Consider the following 18,775-nt stretch of genomic DNA (forward strand, 5'->3'; position numbering starts at 1 on the left):
CATGCCAGCCCCACTGTTCTGTGTCAGGGTCCCCGTTCACTTGTTTGGTCACCCTTCTGCCTACGTGCCTGGCAGATCATTCAGATTTCATTCAGTAATTTGGAAGCCAAGCCCCAGGCGTTCTAAACTCTGTTTCCTTTCCCAATCCCCTACCTGGCAGGGGAGCTGTACAAGCGTTACACTTAATGCGCGGCTGCACAGCTTCAAGAGTGCCACAGTTGTGCAAGGTTCAAGCCTCACGGCAGCACATGACACCATGCCTTCCCGCCATGCCCTTCACCAGAGAGCAAACAGCAGTGAGCAGTGTGAAGATGGCAGACAGTATCTGACGCCCCTGCTCATCCAATGAGCCACAAGAAACCTACGGTGCAGATCTGTCAGCCTCCGACCATGATGTTCTTTCATGCTGTCGTGAGTGTGTTATCAGTGAGTCCTCAGAGTGCTGGGTTCATTTTATTGGATTCACTTATTTAAAAACAATAAAGTTGACCATTATGGTTAACCTTCATTGTCAACTTGCCAACATTTGGAACCACCTATGATGTAAAAGATGTGTTTGTGGTAAGCAGCTCACCTTTGCCTGCCCCAGAGTATCTGAAACCTCTGACCTTCGTGGGCAACTGTGCTCATGTATACATATCCACACTCATACATATAACTAAAAATAATAAAATAGATCTTAATTAAATGGAAAAAAGTAATGTGTTTGGGCATCCGACTGACCAAGATTGGACTTGTGACAGTTTGTCAGTTTGAGGAGATTCAGAATCACCCAGGAGACAACCTCTGGTGTCTTTGGGTTTTTGGACAGGTTTAACCAAGGAGGGAAGGTCCATCCTGGTATGGGTGGCACCATCCCGTGGGCTGGAGTCCCAGACTGAGTAAAGAGAATGGAGCCAAGCACAGACATACACAAAACTACTGTGAAAAGCCATTTACACTTAAGAGTTTCTCTAAAACAGAGAGGAATTAGCTCTTGCCCCCCAAGGGCTGATACATTCAGCAACCACGGCACTCTTCTAGAGAGTAGCTTTATAATGTGTGTCGGGCACGGTCGGTGCCAAACTCAGTCATCCTCCAGGAAGAATGGAGCACTGATCCCCAGGCCATCGGCGCCTTCCAGTTCCGTTTCATTGCCTTCAGTAACAGATGGGTCACGTGCTTTTCCTTGGCTCCTTTTATTCTTATGAGTACAAAATGGATTATTTTTCTCTTTGATCTCAGAATGTGAGTTGGAAATGGTTTTTCTTTCCATAGCATGTTGTAGGCAGTTATAAAACCTGTAAATAATTAAACATATGGTTACATATACGAGCATTCATTCTAAGTGAATGACTGAAACACACCTAGAACTGATCTATTTCTAAAGCTTGACAATGCCATGTTTTATAAATCACAAAGTCAACTAAAACTTCCTTTGCCTTCATCACTGTAAAAATGTATTCTCACTCTTAAGACGATATTCTCAGACACCCACTTCTAGTCCAGTGCTGTGCTCCCATCTCTGCATGGAGCACGCCTCCTCCTCCCCTTCAGCTCCCTCCACCACAGGGGTCTCCTTATAAACCCTGCCCCAGGGCCTGGTCAGGGGTTCCCTTCACCATACTTCTAACTGCATACTAATTGCCCATCTTGGAAACCCAGTGACTCCAAGGCCCATTTGGGCATTCTCCATTCCTTGGGCAGAATTACAGTTCTTCAGAGCCTGTCAGAATGCCCAGATGAACTGCTACAAAAGCTAAGGATCTACCTGGACTCATTTCTCAACTGCAGAGCCCAGCAGACCTTCCAATTTCACTGTAATTGTAATCTATGTAAGTGCTTTTTGAAAGAACACTAAGCACATTTCATCCTCATCCAGTCTACTTCCTTTATGACAATGGACAGGACACTGTTAATTTCTAGTGTCCTGTGGTGGTATTGTGTTCCCCAAAATATTGTGTACCCTAAAAAACTTATCTGGGGTCAGAGAACAGGACAGCCACAATATTAAACATAGAAGTTAGGCAGTGGTAGCACACGCCTTTAATTCTAGCATTCCAGAGGCAGAAATCCATCTGTTCAAGGATACAGTCAAGCATGATGATTCACGACTTTAATCGCAGAAAGCGAGCCTTTAATCCCAGGGAGTGATGGCGGAAAGTAGGAAGATATATAAGGCATGAAGACCAGAAACTAGAAGCATTTGGCTGGTTAAGCATTTGGCTGGTTAAGCTTTCAAGCAACAGTTCAGCTGAGATTCATTCTGGATGAGGACACAGAGGCTTCCAGTCTGAGGAAACAGGATCAGTTCAGGAACTGGCGAGGTGAGGTGGCTGTGGCTTGTTCTGCTTCTCTGATCTTCCAGCTTCAACCCAATACCTGGCTTCAGGTTTGATTTTATTAATAAGAACTTTTAAATTCCTGCTACAGTGTCCTGCTGACAAGAACCACACACTGTCTAACCTGGAGACTGAGGTCAACACTGGGATGGGTTAGCTGTGGAGTTCTCATCTGATGTGGAATTAGCTGGGAGCTGCAGCAGACAAAAAGGCAGCCAGAAAAAGGTTTCACCAACCCTTTCTTACTCAGTCACTAGCCAGTGGTGAAATCACTGGCCAGTTAAAGTAAATACTCACAAAGACCTAAATACAAGAACTCAAACAAACAAAAAAACAGGGAAATATCACCAGACTGAATTTGGCAGTGATGCTTCCTTGGGCTTAATACCAAAAACAGGCAACGAAAGAAAGTCAGACAAACAGATTCGTAAGAGTCTAAAACTTCTATGGAAAGGCACTGCTGACAGTGAACAGGAAGTCCACAGAATTCGGAAGCATCTGCCAATCACACATCCGCTGACTACCCAGCATACAGAGGAAACCCTGCATCTCAGGGCAGAACCACAATCCAGGACTGGAACAGACACATGTAAATACGACAGATATGCAGTCAATAGAGAGCATGTGCTCACCACCACCAACACCAGAGAACACAAGTGAGAGTCCCCAGAGGTGCCTCCTCACACTGCCCTGCTGCTGTTGGCGACGATGCAAGTTGGGGCAGCTGTTGTGGGTGGCGGGGTGTGGCTCTTCAGGAAGTCACATACAGATTTACCAAGCTACTCTAGTTCTGAGTATATACCCAAGAGAACTGGAAGTGGCGAGATGAGTGTGTGTTTGGTAAACGATCGTCTGTCAACAGATGAACACGGTATTGTAGCTTCTTTTAATGTTTTATTATTCAATAAAGCTTGAGAGTCAAATATTAGGGAGTAAACCTGATTGATCCACGGAGGGATGGAGCAAAGATCACTTCACCCTCTTCTCCACCTTTCCTATCAAAAAAGGAATCTTTTTAGCATATTTTTAGTCCCTCCTTATTCTCCGCAGCCTTCGATCTCCTCTGAGTTGGCCAGAAAACTCTATGGTTCACTCCATGGGCGGTCTCCAGAGTGAAAACACAAACAAATCTCTGCAACAGCAGGAAACAAAACATGGTCCACAGATACAATGGAGTGTCATCAGTTTGGAAAAGAAAAGTGGCTGATACATGCTACAGTATAGTAGAGCCCTTAAGGTTTAGCTAGTCGGGGAGATGTAGCTCAGTGGTAAGCCTCTTGTAAAGCATGCACAAGGCCCTAGGTTCAATACTCAGTACTGCAACAAACAAAACCACTACCACAGTCCAGGAGTGCACTAAGACAGTAGACACAAAAGGACAGACTGCATAACCAAGCGGCCGGAGGGGCCAAGCTCCCACACAGAAAACTGTCAGAGGAGCTGCAGGATAGAGTGAGGCCGGTGCTCCGCGGGTACAGTTTCTGTTCAGGATGATGACAGTTCTGGAGGTGGATGGTAGTGATGGTTATACTAATGATGTGGATGTGGATGCCATTGGTAAAAATGGTAAATTCCTGTTACACATATTTTACCACAGTAAAAAAGATTAAAAAAAAAATCCATCAGTGGAAACAGATTCAATTACTTTGTCTTTCTGATTTCTTTATTCTTAACAATATTATATGCCAATATATTCAGCCCTTTATTCTGTTTTATTTAATATTTTATTACACAGTTGATGAAAAGAAGAACATGGTTCATTTCTTTCTACTCAGTGCCACATGGCTCGATCGGATCCAGGTCCTGACCTGGTATTAACAGACAAAGAAACCCCTCCGGAGGCAGATCTACAAACTTCCAGTTTTCCACCTGGAAATTGTTATGTATGAAATATCTTTTGGTGTCTGTCAGTCCCTGTCTCTTCCAGTCTCCAAAGTGGCTCTTTATGAAGCAGGCCATGGTCCCCGGACTTCCCTGCCTGGCTCCAGATGCTGCAGGCTCTCAGCTGCTCTGCTGGCCGAGTCCCTTCCCACAGAGAAGCAGGCATGGGAACTATTTTTCACAAACATGACCTTTTCTCTATTGAAAACACTTTCGGGTTTGAGGAGATGGCTCAGTGGGTAGTGGTGCTGGCTGCACAAGCATCAGGTTCTGAGTTCAGATCCCAGCACCCAACCAGAGGCCTGCAGCGATAACCCTGTGAGAAGCAGAGGCTGGAGGGCAGCTGGGACTTTCTGCCCCCATCCTAGCACCAGGGTTAGTGAGGGACCTGTCCCAAGGCAGAGAGTGAAAGAACAGGACACAAGACTTCACATACATATGTATGCTTGCACACATGTGCAGATACCACACACCCACACCCACATATCACACATACATAGGCACATTTGTATGCACACCATATACATACACATGTGACCAGACACACATACACCACACTCACACATGTATGCACACTGACACACTGTATGCCATGCACACACTATTTTTAAGTACTTTAGCTCTTAACTTTGCCGTGTTTCTAAAACTACTCATTGTTATTTGTTGGACTGAGAGCTCCAATCCTTTTAGCTATCTGAACCGTGAAGAAACATCCCCACCCCCCCCACCCCCCCATGCTCATCCACTGGTGTTGACGGCCTTTCTCGTCTAATACCAGGCATGCTGTGCCTGCATCTGGCTGATGTGCAGACAGCTCCCGGAGGCGCACCCTAATTTGCTCACACATTCTGAATCCACACGTAATCTTGTAATCAGGATCTTAAGACACTTTTTACCCTTCTTTAATTTTTCCCTGATTTTATATGATGAGCCTGGCTCTCTTGATAGCAGCATGTAGACTATCATCTCAAAATACATTTCAGAGTCAATAGATTTAACTCATAATTTGATTTTATGGTTGGTGAGCGTGGCTCAATTAACTTCACCAGGTGTATAGTTAGTTGATCTGGGGCTATATTTATAATCTTGTTGAAATTCAGGGCAGAATATAGAGAACTGAGCAGTTGCTTCCTGTGTCTCCACAGAGGGCCCCAATGGAGCACCCCAGTGGAGCACCGCAGTGGAGCACCACCTGTAGACATGGCACTCTGGCGGCAGGAAGCATGCGTGTGCAGTTCATGTCTGCAGCGAGGCGTGTGTCAGGTGACTACCTGACAACCTCACTTTGGTTAGAAGGTCCACACTCTGTGGCCAGGATTTATGCACAATTTTTCTAAACCAGGATCTACCTGCTACAGTGTTTTGAGACAGCCACTGTACATGGGAAATCGGCTTCTTTCCCCTGCATCTAATCTGGTACAGGTCACATGACTCCCGAGGGAAAGCTTTGTTAATTCTAGAACTGTATGCTTCTGGAAGGAACTGCTGTGTTATGAGTGAATGAAGAGGAAGGACTCTCCTGTTCTGAGAGCCCATGGCAGGCGCCCAGGCCCACCACAAAGAACAAGCTGTTTGATGATATCAGTAACTGTTCTTTGAGCTAGCATTTCTTCAGGTCAAAAACAAGACAGTGACTTGGCAGACGTGGGCCGAGGAACTGGTGGGACAGGGCTGAACTCGGGCTGCTAGGGCCTAGTTCCCACTGCTCTCAGCGGTACCTTTGCTCTTAGCTGCAGCTGGAAATCTCCAGGTAGTTACGGGTTCAGGCAGCCAAGTCAAGCCATGGGCTTCTTTTGCAGTGTATGGACATGACCTGACCAATACAGAGATGAGAGACAGACATCCTATCTACATCCTGCTCTGAGACCAGCCTTGGGGGCTGCTGCATAGGTCTTGAATAAAGAAAGAGGCAATGAAAATGGAAAGAAAAAATGATGGAAGGGATATTTAGGCAGTGACGGGATGTGAGACTGCCAAAAGGGTGGGAAGAAAGAAAAAGGGAAATTACAAATGGTGTCAACATGTTTATCACTCGGTAACTTGGAAATGTACAGCTCGGGCTGGTGAGCCACAGAGAGCTGGCTAGTGGGTAAAAGCGCCTGCACACAAGCCTGATGGCCTGAGCTTAGTCTCTGAAACCCATGTAACCCACAACGTTGTCATCTGACCTCCACAACAGTGTGCTTTGGCACACACACACACACACACACACACACACACACACACACACACACACGCCAAACAAAAAAACCCCAAAAACCAAAAACCAAAACCAACAGATAAACAGCTTCTCCAGAGGACTTGAGTGGCACTACTCGCACACATGGAAGGCAGTGTTTACAGAAAGACTGTTTAAAGGGAGCTGTGTGCTAGTCCATGTGCCAGGCAGTACAACTGAGGAAGAAGAATAGAAAGATGTGAATTGAAACCTAGTCTTCTTTCCAGTGGGCCGACGGTGCAATTCCGTATCTGCCCCACGGCAAGAGGTGGCTGTTGAACTAGCCCGGGGTCTAAGACACTATCGGACTGAAAAGGGGAGTCTAAGCAACATGCAGGGCAGTGCGCACAACTTCCCTTCACCCTCTGCTCCCACAGCTGTCGGGCTCTTTCCCAAATGATTACTCTGTCTTTCTCAGTGGTCCTGCTGGCCACATGTCTAGCGGTCTCTGCAAAGCCTCCCTCTGCAATCTCTGAGTGTCCGTCACAGGGTGCTCCACACAGTGTGCTCTAGTCCCACTGATGACCTCAATCATCTTTCTTTTCTCCACAGGAGGTTTACAATTACACAAGCAGTTTGGATTTTAAACTTAAGGAGCATGTGTCCCTATTTTTAAGAATGACATAGGCATGTATGAAAAACATGGAAATAGATAGTTAATTTTACCTTCCAATTCTTTTCTTGTTTTCCTCCATTTTCTGATTTGCTATAGTCACCAGGAACTCAATGTATTCCTCTGTCACCATCAGTTTTCCCTGACGGCTTAGTGGAACTTCTAATCCATGTGTGCTCCGCACAGCCTAGAAGAGAGGCCGGTTAGAAACGGAGAAAAGAGCCCAATGAGAGGGTCCTAGACAGGGCTCAGTGGGAACAGGTAACTTCCATCAGAGCATGCAGGCCCTTGACTTGAGGTAATGAAACTCAAACAAATCAAACAGATTTCTCATCAGGTACAGCTGTTTTTCAAGAAGGGCATCTCTACACTCTTTTTCAGAGAATCAGATAATATTAAAGAATTCAGTAACTTTGAATAGTTGCAATCCCACAATAGCTAAGAAAGCTTTAGTAAATGATTTTAAAAAAGGAAACAAATGAAACCTCCATAGAGGACTCAAGGAAAAATCAGAGTCTCTTTCAGCATCTGCTGGAGCTGAGTATGGCAATGGGGAAGCCATGCTTCCTCCATCATGCAGCGTGGCTGCCAATCTCAGTGACTCTGTCGAGGAAGCAGTCAGCATATCCCCTGTGCATCCAAAAGCTGGGTAGAGGATAAGGACAGCAGAAAAAAAAAAATCCTACAAACCCCACCAGTATCGAAGAATAAAAATTCATCTTTACTGAGTTTCTCTTAGCTCAGGCAACCCAACAAAGGAGCACATCCTGGTTCTTGCCTCTAAGAGCTCAAACGTAGAACCACACAGAACTGCAGTGCAACCCGGGGCTAGGACAGAAAAAGCACACAGATCCACACAGCACAAACACACGTGAAGGATACTCCTAACATGGCAATTGTCTGGTGAAGCCTGGGACGCAGCTCCACACAAACGCCAGCACTGGAGCTGGCATTTCCAGGAACAGAGACAATTTCATCAGACATAAAAATAGGGAGTGGATGTTTTAGCCAGAGCAGCAACAGTTCTCTGTGGCTGAAACACTGGTCAGGGATGGAAGGGCTGGAGAGAGCTCCCAGAAGCCAGCCCATCAGGAGACAATCTTAGGAACAAGATGGATACCGAGCTCGGACTCGGGGGCAGGGTGCAGGGCCTGGCTGGCAAAGGCACAGGGGCAGATATGATCAGAACAGCGACTAACTGGATACAGAGGACAAAGGGGAGAAAGTAAGGACGTTTGTGCTCCCCCTTGGGCACAAGATGTGTTGTGGAGTGAGGGCTTGGATGATTGTTTAGATGCTTCCGAAGTTCTTTGTAAGCCACCTCTATTTGGGAAACAAGGTTTTTGTTAAAAGTGAGAGTTGAGAGCTAGAATAGCAGGAATTTGACAAAATCAAATACAGTATGTGCTGTGCAAACAGTGAACGCAACAGGAGGGCAGAACTGGGCAAGATTACTATGGGTTTGCTTGGCCAGGAAAGCACAAAGGGAATGCAGGATTTGAAGACCAGGAGGACCACCAAGACTGAGGGCCGGCAAACTTTCTGTGAAGGGACAGATAATAAATATCCTTGATTTTGCAGATCACGCAGTATCTGTTACTGCTCAATTCTGATGGAGTGGTACAGAATAAGCTGTACCCAATCATGAATCAGAGGGTAGAGTGCAGTTGGCTCCCCAGGGGCTGCACTTGACCAAGAAGAGCAGTCTGCTGTGTGGTGATATTTCATCTGTGTACCCCAATAAAGCTTATCTGAGGATCAGAGGAATAGGTCAAGTCACAGCCAACTTCACCTTACCAGCCCTCGCCTCCAGAGAGACCTACTTCCTGTATACCCACACCTATATGCCTTTTTGTTCTGCCATCTCACTTCCTCTCTCCACCCAGCTACATCACTTCCTGTCTGTCTGTACAAACCTCCAGACCTCCATGGTTAGTGCTGAGATTAAAGGCATGCGCCACCATGCCTGGCTCTGTTCCTAGTGTGGCTTTGAACTCACAGAGATGCAGATGAATATGGTGATATTTTATTTTGTACAAAATGTTATTTGTATGTTAATAAATAAAGTTGCCCAGGGGTCAGAGCTATTAGCAAGCCATAGGAAAGCCGGGCGTTGGTGGCGCACGCTTATAGTCCCAGCACTTGGTAGGCAGAGCTAGGTAGATCTCTGTGTGTTCAAGGATACAGCCAGCATTGGAGACATATGCCTTTAATCTCAATAACAACCATAGAAGACCTGGAGGTCTATACAGACAGGCAGTGACAAGGCGGTCATGTGGTTGGGTTTACAACAAATGAGAAGGCAGAACAGAAAGTCTATATAAAGACTTTAACACAGGAAGTAGCTCTCTTTCAGAGAGGTAGGACCACCACAGGAGGAAGGGTAAGGTTTTAGCTCTTAGCTCTGACCTCTTGGCTTTCTTCTTTGCATTGGTTCTGTGTTTCTTATTTAATAAGACGGTTGGTTACATCTACAGATGAATCTCTGCTCCCCGAATGCTAGGATTAAAGGCGTGTGCTACCATTGCCTGACTTCTATGTTCAATACAGTGGCTGGCTTTTTCCTCTGATCTTCAGATAAACTTTATTAGGGTGCACAATATATTGAATGGGGACACAATATATCACCACCCTGCTGGACCTCTGAGCAGACAGCAGACCCCAAGGCGTTAAGGAACTCACACAGGTTATAAAGCACAGCTGTGATCAGGTCACCAACATGGAGGACTCGATGTCTATGAGGCGCTCTACATGGTACAAGCATACTTATTCCATTATCCCTTGATGACTCAGGATGAGGCTGGGAGAGCAGAGAATCAGGTTCAAAGTAAGCAGAGAAGGGAGATCTAAAACAGGGACTCAAATATAAACCGAACTCTGGACGTTCCACAGAGGGAAGAGCCTGCCACTTAAGGTCTGGGGCCAGAAGACAGCACGGCATTTTGAGGAGGGAGGGAAAGAGCAGGAGTGACAGCAGGCAGCTCCAGTGACCTTTATTATGTCAGAACTGTTCTTGACGACGCGCCTTACCAGCATGGTCTTTCCCCGCTTTCCCACTGTGATGCCAGAGTTCCTGAAGCCAGAATCAATGGCCACTGAGTGCTGCAAGGAAGCACAACACCCTAAGTTATGCCAGCTAGCCAGACCCTCAATTCTGTCTCAGAAGTGGCAGAAACAGATACCTGCAAAACCATTAATGCGTTCGGCTGTATGGACTGTGCTTTACAGCCCCATCACATGCCTGTTACACAGACCTGAAGAGCAGCTCTGGAAATGTCACCAAGAGAGGATAAAACAGGGACCTGGCCAATGACCACGAACTAAAGCACATGACCAAACCATATTAGACAAAAGCAAACTTCAAATGAATGAGGTGCTTTCTCTAAGAAAGAGCAACGTTCCCTCAGCATCCTTTCCAGTCCTAAAGAAAACCATGAGATGTTATGGGACAAGCAGTGATGGGCCTGAACAGGCTGAACCTATGGCCATGTCCAGATGTCTGAGTGGCCTCTACAGGACACAGGCCTTCCTTCAGCTCAGCAGTTCTTGACTTGGCATGGGTTTGTCCCTCAGGAGCATTCTGCAACATGAGGAGATATTGGGGGTTGCCAATCTGCCACAATTACAGGGCGGTGGTGGTGGTGGTGGGGACATTGATATACAAGGAGTAGTATAGCCAGGGCTGCTACCACAACATTCTATGGTGCAAAGAATAGACTCTATACAAAGCATGATCTGGCTTCAAATATCAGAAGTGCAAGCATTGAGAATTTACTCTGAGTGGCTCTCCTTTTGAGATGTCACCAGTTCCCCGGGTAAGGCACCGTATGCATTGTGCTGAGGAGTCTCATTTCCAGTTCAGATCACTCATCCACAGTGGACTCTATGTTTAAAAAACCCATTTCTCTTTCACCTAGTTTTTGACATAGGGCACTGTGCTGGTTGAAAGAAAATTGCCTCCATAAGGGAGTGGCATTATTAGGAGATGTGGCTTTGTTAGAGTAGGTGTGAACTTGTTGGGGAAAGCATGTCACTGTGGGAGTGGGCTTTGAGGTCTCCTATGCTCAAGGTACTATACCCAGTGTCACAGTTCACTTGCTGTTGCCTGCAGATCAAGAAGCAGAACTCTCAGCTCCTTCTCCAGCACCATGTCCACCTGCATGCTACCATGTCCCACCATGATAATGGACTGAACCTCTGAACTGAAAGCCACCCCAATTAAAAGTTTTCTTTTGTAAGAGTTGCTGTGGTCATGGTGTCTCTTCACAGCAATTAAAACTCTAACTAAGACAGGCACCACCATCCATTAAATGTCTCAGGCTCCAAAGTGAGCTCACTTTAGCTTTTTACCCCTCTACCTCGCACACAGTTCCTGTTGCTTCTACCTTCACAGCACACCTTGGTTCACCCAGCTCCACCTCTGTGCAGGCTGTTCAAGTCCCCATGGCCCTCATGGACTTCTGTAGGAGTCTGTTTCCATCCATGCACTTTAGCCCTTCTTACAGACCAGCCACAAAGGAGTCCAAATGCTACACCATGAGGTGTAACATTCTACATGATTGAGTCCCTCCTTCTCCAGTCTCATCTGCTTCCTGTCTGTCCTCTGAATACTCCAAAGCCTTTCTTAATAGCGGCCTCTATTTCTGATGCTCCCTCTGCCTGGACTACTCTATGCTAGATTCTTATCATGTGTCTTATTCCCATTCCCTCTCCAGCTGCCCTCTTTAAATCACAGTGCCCAGACCATGCCCTAATCAGCACTCATCCCAACGAGAAACTGTTTCTTGGTCTTCTTTTTTTTTTGGTTTTTCGAGACAGGGTTTCTCTGTGTAGCTTTGCGCCTCTCCTGGAACTCACTTGGTAGCCCAGGCTGGCCTCGAACTCACAGAGATCCGCCTGGCTCTGCCTCCCGAGTGCTGGGATTAAAGGCGTGCGCCACCACCGCCCGGCTTCTTGGTCTTCTTATTGCATATCTCCCTCTGCAATAAACATAAACTTCTCTGGGGCGATAGCATGGGCCTTTTCTACTTTTCTCGAGCACCCAACAGACTGGGTGACATTAGGTGTGCTCAAAGGCAGGGGACAGCTGTGGCTCCACTGTATCAGCTCTGCATGTTAGACTCCCACCACAGCTCTGGCCCAGGAGAGTGCATCCAGGTGCCACTAGGATTAGAAATCAGAGCTGGACCTGGGTATGGAAACTGGAAAGGTAAAGCTTAAGCAGCACTGGTGGTATGTTCTGAAGTGAGAGGATGTTAAGACATATCCAAATCTAGAGGGAAAAATCTCAGGCTGCTGAGCACTAATGCTTTAAGGGCATCTTCTAGGGGCTTCAGTTTGTTTTCACTTTCTCCACAGTGATTGTCTCTGGGTACATAGCTTTAAAGGGCATGTACTGGCATCTCTCCAGTGTGTATCTCCAGTCTAGCCTACACCCTGGAGCAGCCTCCTACACCAACACCAACCTCAGTTGAACTGGCCTTCAAGGCATCCATGACGTGCTAACCCCAGCCACAGAATTTGCAGAAAGGGCTTTTATGTTGATAATGCTAGTGAGGTCTTCAGCATGGGAACCTAAGCCAACAGGGCTAATGTCCTTATAAGAGATGCTAGTGGTGTACATTCACAGAGGAAAGGCCATAAGAGGACACAGGAGAGAGGTGGCTGGCTGTAAGGCAGAGAGAGATGTCTTAGGAGAAACCAATCCTGACAGCCTCTGACCTTTGACCTCTAGCACAGAAAAAAATTAAGTGTCTTTTCTATCTGTTCTAAATCATTCACTCCGTGGTATTTTTTTTTTTTTTATGGCATCCCTGATAGACAGGCATTTGGCATTTAAGATGCATGCCTCAAACATGCTGTTAGTTTCCTGCACCATCCTCTTGAAGACACTACCGGGCACCCAGGTGCTCAGGCCAGACCTAAGACTTACTCCTCAGTCTCTCTCCTTCAGGCCGTCTGATCCCTGACATCATCACTCTGTTAACCCGAAAGCTAGCCTATGTCTGACTCTGTCACCCTCTCGTGTTCTTCGCTGTCACCTCGGGCCATGCCACCACACCCCACCGAGCCCTGACTGCATCAACCCTTTACAACTAGCCCCTGGCTGAGAGAGAACCTGACTCTTCACGTTGGCCTAAGGCCTGAGGTTCCTTAGAAAAGCCTCCACTTTTCTCTCCCATCCTCCCTCCCTTCTACGGCCTCTTCCTCTGCTCTGTGAACACACCGAGCCCTTTCTCGGAATTCCCTCCTGGAATTCTGTATTAGGAACATTTTAATCTGCTTGGAATCCTGGTTTCCCAGCTGTAGACCTAACTTTTTCTGTTCTTTTTCAGTCTTACCTCCAGGAACCTTCTTCAGAGGTGCTGTGAGAGAGGGGCCGGCACACAGCTCTCCTCAGCTGCTGTGACGCACAGGGACGGAGTGCTCTTACTAAATCACACTTGGAATGGACAACTCAGCATGCAAGCAAATAAAAGGTGCGAAGACACACAGGGGAAGTCAGACATGCAGTCCCAGAGTTTCCTCCTAAAACTCGGCAAGAAAACCAAAGACACAAACCTATGAAATTCACACGCAGGACGCTGAGGAAGACGTGGCCCTGCATGGGTATGTGTTTTATTTTCCAGAGATTTCCAGGAGTCCCTGCTCTAACACTCGATAAATAGCTGGACTGACCAACCAGATGGAAACAATTAGATCAAAACAACATCAAATAATTTTAAAAGGTAGCTTAAGCCTAAAATGAATGTTACCCACAGACGTCTAAATTCAAGAGGAGGCACAAAGTCTTACCAGGGTCTGTGCATCCTGCAGTGTCCGGCACTGCACATGGAGGATAAACGGTTCAAACTTCAAAACAGCATTGCTGGTCGCACCCTTCAGTGCTGCCATCTGCAGGGACCAAAGGGCAGCATCAGGCAGGACTGCTCCTCCGCGTCCCGTGAACCCCTTACTGCCTACCTTCTCTAGCTGTCCCAGAAATCCTCACACTCACGAAGTACACAGTGTCGGTAATATCTGTTTCCTCTGCTTTTTGACATTCTTTCATTAACATCATTATATGCTTGTTTTGTTAATTTTTTCTTTATATTTATTTATTTACTGGGTGGGACATCTGCATTATGACACCTATGAAGGTCCAGGACAGCCTTCCTCGGTTCTCTTCTTTTACCACGTGGGTCCTGGAGATCAGCCTGGGTCAGCAGACTTGGCAGCAGGTGTTTTAACCACTGAGCCACCTCATCAGGTCTATTTGCTTATTTTCCTCTTTTTTTTTTTTTTTTTTTTTTTTGGTTTTTCGAGACAGGGTTTCTCTGTGTAGCTTTGCGCCTTTTCCTGGAACTCACTTGGTAGCCCAGGCTGGCCTCGAACTCACAGAGATCCACCTGGCTCTGCCTCCCGAGTGCTGGGATTAAAGGCGTGCACCACCACCGCCCGGCTATTTGCTTATTTTCTTAAAAGACTTGATTTCTAGTTTTCCCATAAATCTGAGCCTTCTGGTAAACTACAGTTTCCTTTATTTTCTTGAAGGGGCATAGTGCACAAAGCCTGCCCTTGGAAGCTGGTGAAATGTTTTGGGTTAGACTGAGACAGGGACATATGCATTATGAAGGACTCAGGCAAGGCCGATGTCTCCCCACTGTGCACAAGAAGAACTTGGTGCTGGTATAAGATGGGCTCATAAGCGTGGGAACCATGCCACATACAGAGAACTTAGAGCATAGTCAGTACTCTGTTCCCTCTGTACTGTGTACAAGTCCATTTCCTTGAATCATACCTGTCTTGCCGATGCCATAGCATAAAGGTAAAGGTCTTTTTATTGAAGCACAAAGTGGATGTGTGGACCACAGTGGTCCTTAGCTACATAACAGCTCTAACAGCCAGGGTAAGCACACAGTTTTAACAGCTGATGCTCCACAGGGGATGGGCTGTACTGTCTTTCCCATGCCAGGGTCTGGATCTTACTCCTCATTCTTGCTCTACGTAAACATTATACCATGGAAGCCAAGTACATGCCGTTTGTTCTTAGCAACCCTGAGTTATGTACCAGTCTCTTTCCTGAGTGGCATGTGGCATGGACAATTTATACAGTGGCACACAGTAAGCACATAATACTACATCTGAGCTAAAATTTATACCAGACAGTTATTATTTCTGTCTGCCTGGCATCCATGGGCAGCACCCTCCCCCCTTCACACCACTGGTTCTCTGAGCTGTCAGTTACAACCTGTCATTCTCACTCTCCCTGTCAATCAGGAGCTTCAGTTGCCTGCGTCCGACCAGAGACTATATCACCCACTAGCAAAAGCTGTTCATTTACCATGAAGCACTGGATCCACACAGGACAACTCAGAGTCCTTCTTTGGGATTTGTCCATGAACGTTAGGAAAACATTTCTGCTGGGACTGCTGGCAGTTCCACTCGATGCTGCAAAGATCCTCTGCAGCAGAAGAGCAAGTGCAGGCAGGAGGAACACACAGCCTGCAGCTCCCAGACACAGAGGGAGGGTTCTCCACATTTAACACGAGAATACCTGGATCCGCCATGCCTCCTCAATCTCCACCTGTCCTTTCACGCTGTCTGCACAGGCGGGACGGGATTTCTAAAAGGACCAGAAGGGAAAGGCACCTGCCTGATGCGACCTTCCATGTGCTCACCTAACACTTCAGTCTCAGAGAATAGACAATGAAGGCCGTGACAGCGATCCATGATGTATAATAATTTCCAACACCAGAGCCAGCAGCACAGAGAGGACGAATCCCCTTCTTCTTCTATCATTTGTGCTACAGACTCTCGGTTGCTGGAGAGGATGCCCCGCTGAGCCGCAGGCACAGGGACACTTTCACACCATCACCTCCTACTGCCCAATGGGGCCAATGGAGTGAAAACTTCCTAGGCTTCATCACCTTCAGCCATTATACTTACACACGTGAATCTTCTATTCTTTCCATACATATTTAAGGTAACTGTGAATTTTTAAAGTTTGTTTTTTAAATATTAAAAACTTACCACATCGTCTTTCCCACAAGGTTTGTGGGTGACCAGCATCCAGCAGCAGTGCTGTTTCTGAACCCCAGAACCATCTGTGCTCTAAAAAAAAAAAAGACAACCTAATTATAATAGTCAACGAAACAAGTACACTGCGATGTATAATATGATGGGCATTCTTAAATTAATACTCATAAAGATTACTAAAATAATTCAATATATTGGGGGTAAAAATAACCTAAAAGAAAAATCAACTAAAATAACTTAGGGCTTAAATGGTAACAGTACTTGTGTGTTCAGAAGCACGGCCATGTTTTTTGTTTGCATCCATGTTTGTGTTATGATGCTAGGGATGGAGCCCAAGGCCTCATAAATGCTATGTGGGCACACTGACCATGGGGACAAATGCCATTGGTCATGTTTTTGTTGGAAGAAAAGGGTGATAAGGGGTTCTGTGCTAGCAGCCTCTGATCAGGAGACACCTGTACAATGCTCTGGCTAACACTACACAAGACTTACCATTTGCTGACATCTGTGATGGGCAGGCCTTCCAACACCTCCCTCATCACTACTGGCATAACTGTTGTGATTTCTATATTAGAATGTCTTGGCAAAGAAGCTAGGACCAAAGTGTCCAAGATCTGAAAGGGCTCCCATCACAACCTTGACTAAACATTGTTATTTGTAAGATCTAGTAGGAATATGCTGGTCCTTTCCCAAGACACTTGAAAGTGAAAGCAGGAGACCCTGGACAGGGAGATCACTGTGACTCTAAAATAATTATTTATACAAGGGCTCTGGAGGATACACTGCCATCTGGTCTCGGAAACACGTGTCTGAATAACTGGTTTTCATAAGAAGACTTTGGTAACATGTATTTGGCCTTGTGTTGGCTGCTATAAACCGCAGAGTCAAATGGGTAGTCCACATTGAACAAATTCACAGACTCTAATACCATGACTTGGCAACACCTCTGCCTCATCTATGTTTCTCTCATCCTGGTTTTTCACTCTCCTTCTTTCCTAATAAGTCGGAGTAAAATTAAATACCAGTAAAGCATAAGATACATTAGCTAAAAAGAGATCCAGATAGTCCTAAGACAGTTCAGGGTGAGCAGTCACTACTAGGTGGGTACTGTGCTTAAGTCGGTCTGTCTGCACCTCTTTGGGTGTTTGGTAGAAGAGGGAAGCTTGGGGACTCATGTCTCATATACTCACATCCTATATATGTGGATATAGGGAAAGCATTTACAGAAGCTGAGGCAGGAAGATCACGGGTTAAGGGCTTCCTTGGTCTCTGGAATGTGTTCCAGACCAGCCTGGACAACTTCAAAATAAAAGGCAGGAAGGAGCTGGGGACATGGCTCAGGTGCAGAGCTCTGCTGCCTAGCATGAGTGAGGCCCGAGTTCTCAGTGCTGACACTCCTGAATGAAGAACACGGGCAAGACAAGGTCACAAAGAGTCAAGGAGAAGAGTTCAATTTTGGCAATTAGTTAAAATGGGGATAGGGTTGCAGGACGTAGCACAATATAAATTTTGATTTTCTGAAATAAGAAATGTCACGACGTTTCAGCACAAATGGTTAGCCAAGAAAATCCTGCCTTAAAAGGTGACTATAAAAAAAGACAAATGTGTTAATGTGTAACATGGTTTAGAGGAGAGAAAACAGTGCCTCAGAAACTCATTAGGAAAGTCCTGAAAAAAACCCAGATGGGGCAGTGGAAGAAGAGGCGAGGACAGCTATCTTTTGAGCAAGAGTACCAATGCACAGAACCAGAACGGGATGGAAGCAATACAAACATGAACAGGTCTTGCTATTCCTGCAGTTTGGTAAATGATTAATTACGGCTGGATCTAAAAACTGTACCCATGCATGCTCTGGATACAATAACAGTAACACAATGAACACGAGGCAACTTTTAACGAACAACGTGGGCCAGGCATGATGATAAATGCTGGGAATAAATGATCCTATTTCCTCCACACAAAATTCTATGCAACAGATGTTGTCTAGTTATCTTCAGCTCGTAGGACAGGAAGAGATGAGAGAACGGATAACTGGTTAGAGTTCTAGGCCTGGGCCTTTGCATCTTCCACAGGTCCTGCTGCATTGAGAGCCTAAAGGCCAGGGCTGCAATAATGGCGTGGGCCACTAGGAGGCTGTGACCCCTTAACTCCAGCGATGCTCATCTAAGGAAGCACCGAGACGCGGTCAGAGCGGCTCAAGGGGGGATTCGGGCGTGAACTTCCATCCCTCTAGCATTCTATAAATCGAATTTTTCTAGCTGTCGCCGCTCAAGCTAGTTTCACCATCATCTGGGCGGCCCTGTTAGAATTGCAACGCCGATCGTAAAAGCCCGGGTAGTTAGCAAACAAGCCCGTGGAGGCGGGTAACGGAGGTCCCCTGGCCGCACAGGCACGGCGGGCCGGGCCTCACCCCGTCCAGGAGGAGGATGCGGCCTGCGCAGGAGCTGGTGGTGAAAAACTCTTCCCGCGCATTCAGCAGCTCCACAACCTCGGCCGCGTCCTCGTCCACACTGCCCTTCCGGCTGAGGTCCGCCTTGCTCAGACTCTGCGCCTTCCATCGGCGGAACTCTGCGCTGCGGTCCATGCGCGAGCGATAGGGACCTGGCTCCCGGCGTCGGAACCCGTCTCCCTTCCCCGTGGGCGCAGCCATATTGCCGCCACGGTGGCCGGAGAGGACCAAATTTCTCCATCTGTGCCATCGGCGGATTCCAGCCTCCGCCCCCG

General features: G+C 46.7%; 1 protein-coding gene across 4 annotated transcripts; it reads right to left on the reverse strand.

Moving 5' to 3' along the window:
• Positions 1–919: 919 nt before the first annotated feature.
• Positions 920–18,713, reverse strand: Tyw3 (tRNA-yW synthesizing protein 3 homolog). 4 transcript variants are annotated; one of them, XM_052730046.1, is made up of 6 exons: positions 18,462–18,713; positions 16,046–16,126; positions 13,829–13,927; positions 10,064–10,135; positions 7,087–7,220; positions 920–1,280 (listed from the first exon to the last, which is right to left on the reverse strand). In XM_052730046.1, the coding sequence occupies exons 1-6, from the start codon at positions 18,699–18,701 to the stop codon at positions 1,067–1,069; spliced, it is 840 nt and encodes a 279-aa protein (XP_052586006.1). In that variant the 5' UTR covers positions 18,702–18,713; the 3' UTR covers positions 920–1,066. The 4 variants fall into 4 exon arrangements, with proteins under 4 accessions (XP_052586006.1, XP_052586007.1, XP_052586008.1 ...); XM_052730048.1 differs by lacking the exon at positions 920–1,280 and adding an exon at positions 1,287–2,515; XM_052730049.1 differs by lacking the exon at positions 920–1,280 and adding an exon at positions 2,398–3,895.
• Positions 18,714–18,775: the final 62 nt, after the last annotated feature.

Source organism: Peromyscus californicus, unplaced genomic scaffold (genome assembly GCF_007827085.1).
Source record: "Peromyscus californicus insignis strain IS unplaced genomic scaffold, ASM782708v3 Scaffold_9__1_contigs__length_137607984, whole genome shotgun sequence".
NCBI classification, from domain to species: Eukaryota; Metazoa; Chordata; class Mammalia; order Rodentia; family Cricetidae; genus Peromyscus; species Peromyscus californicus.

Excerpts from the sequence above, each read along its gene's own strand:
- Tyw3 (XM_052730046.1), bottom strand. The coding sequence starts at position 18,701 with ATGGCTGCGCCCACGGGGAAGGGAGACGGGTTCCGACGCCGGGAGCCA. Across the intron at positions 16,127-18,461 it reads GCATCCTCCTCCTGGACGGG|AGCACAGATGGTTCTGGGGT; the intron begins GTGAGGCCCGGC and ends TTTTTTTTTTAG. Across the intron at positions 1,281-7,086 it reads AACAAGAAAAGAATTGGAAG|GTTTTATAACTGCCTACAAC; the intron begins GTAAAATTAACT and ends AATTATTTACAG.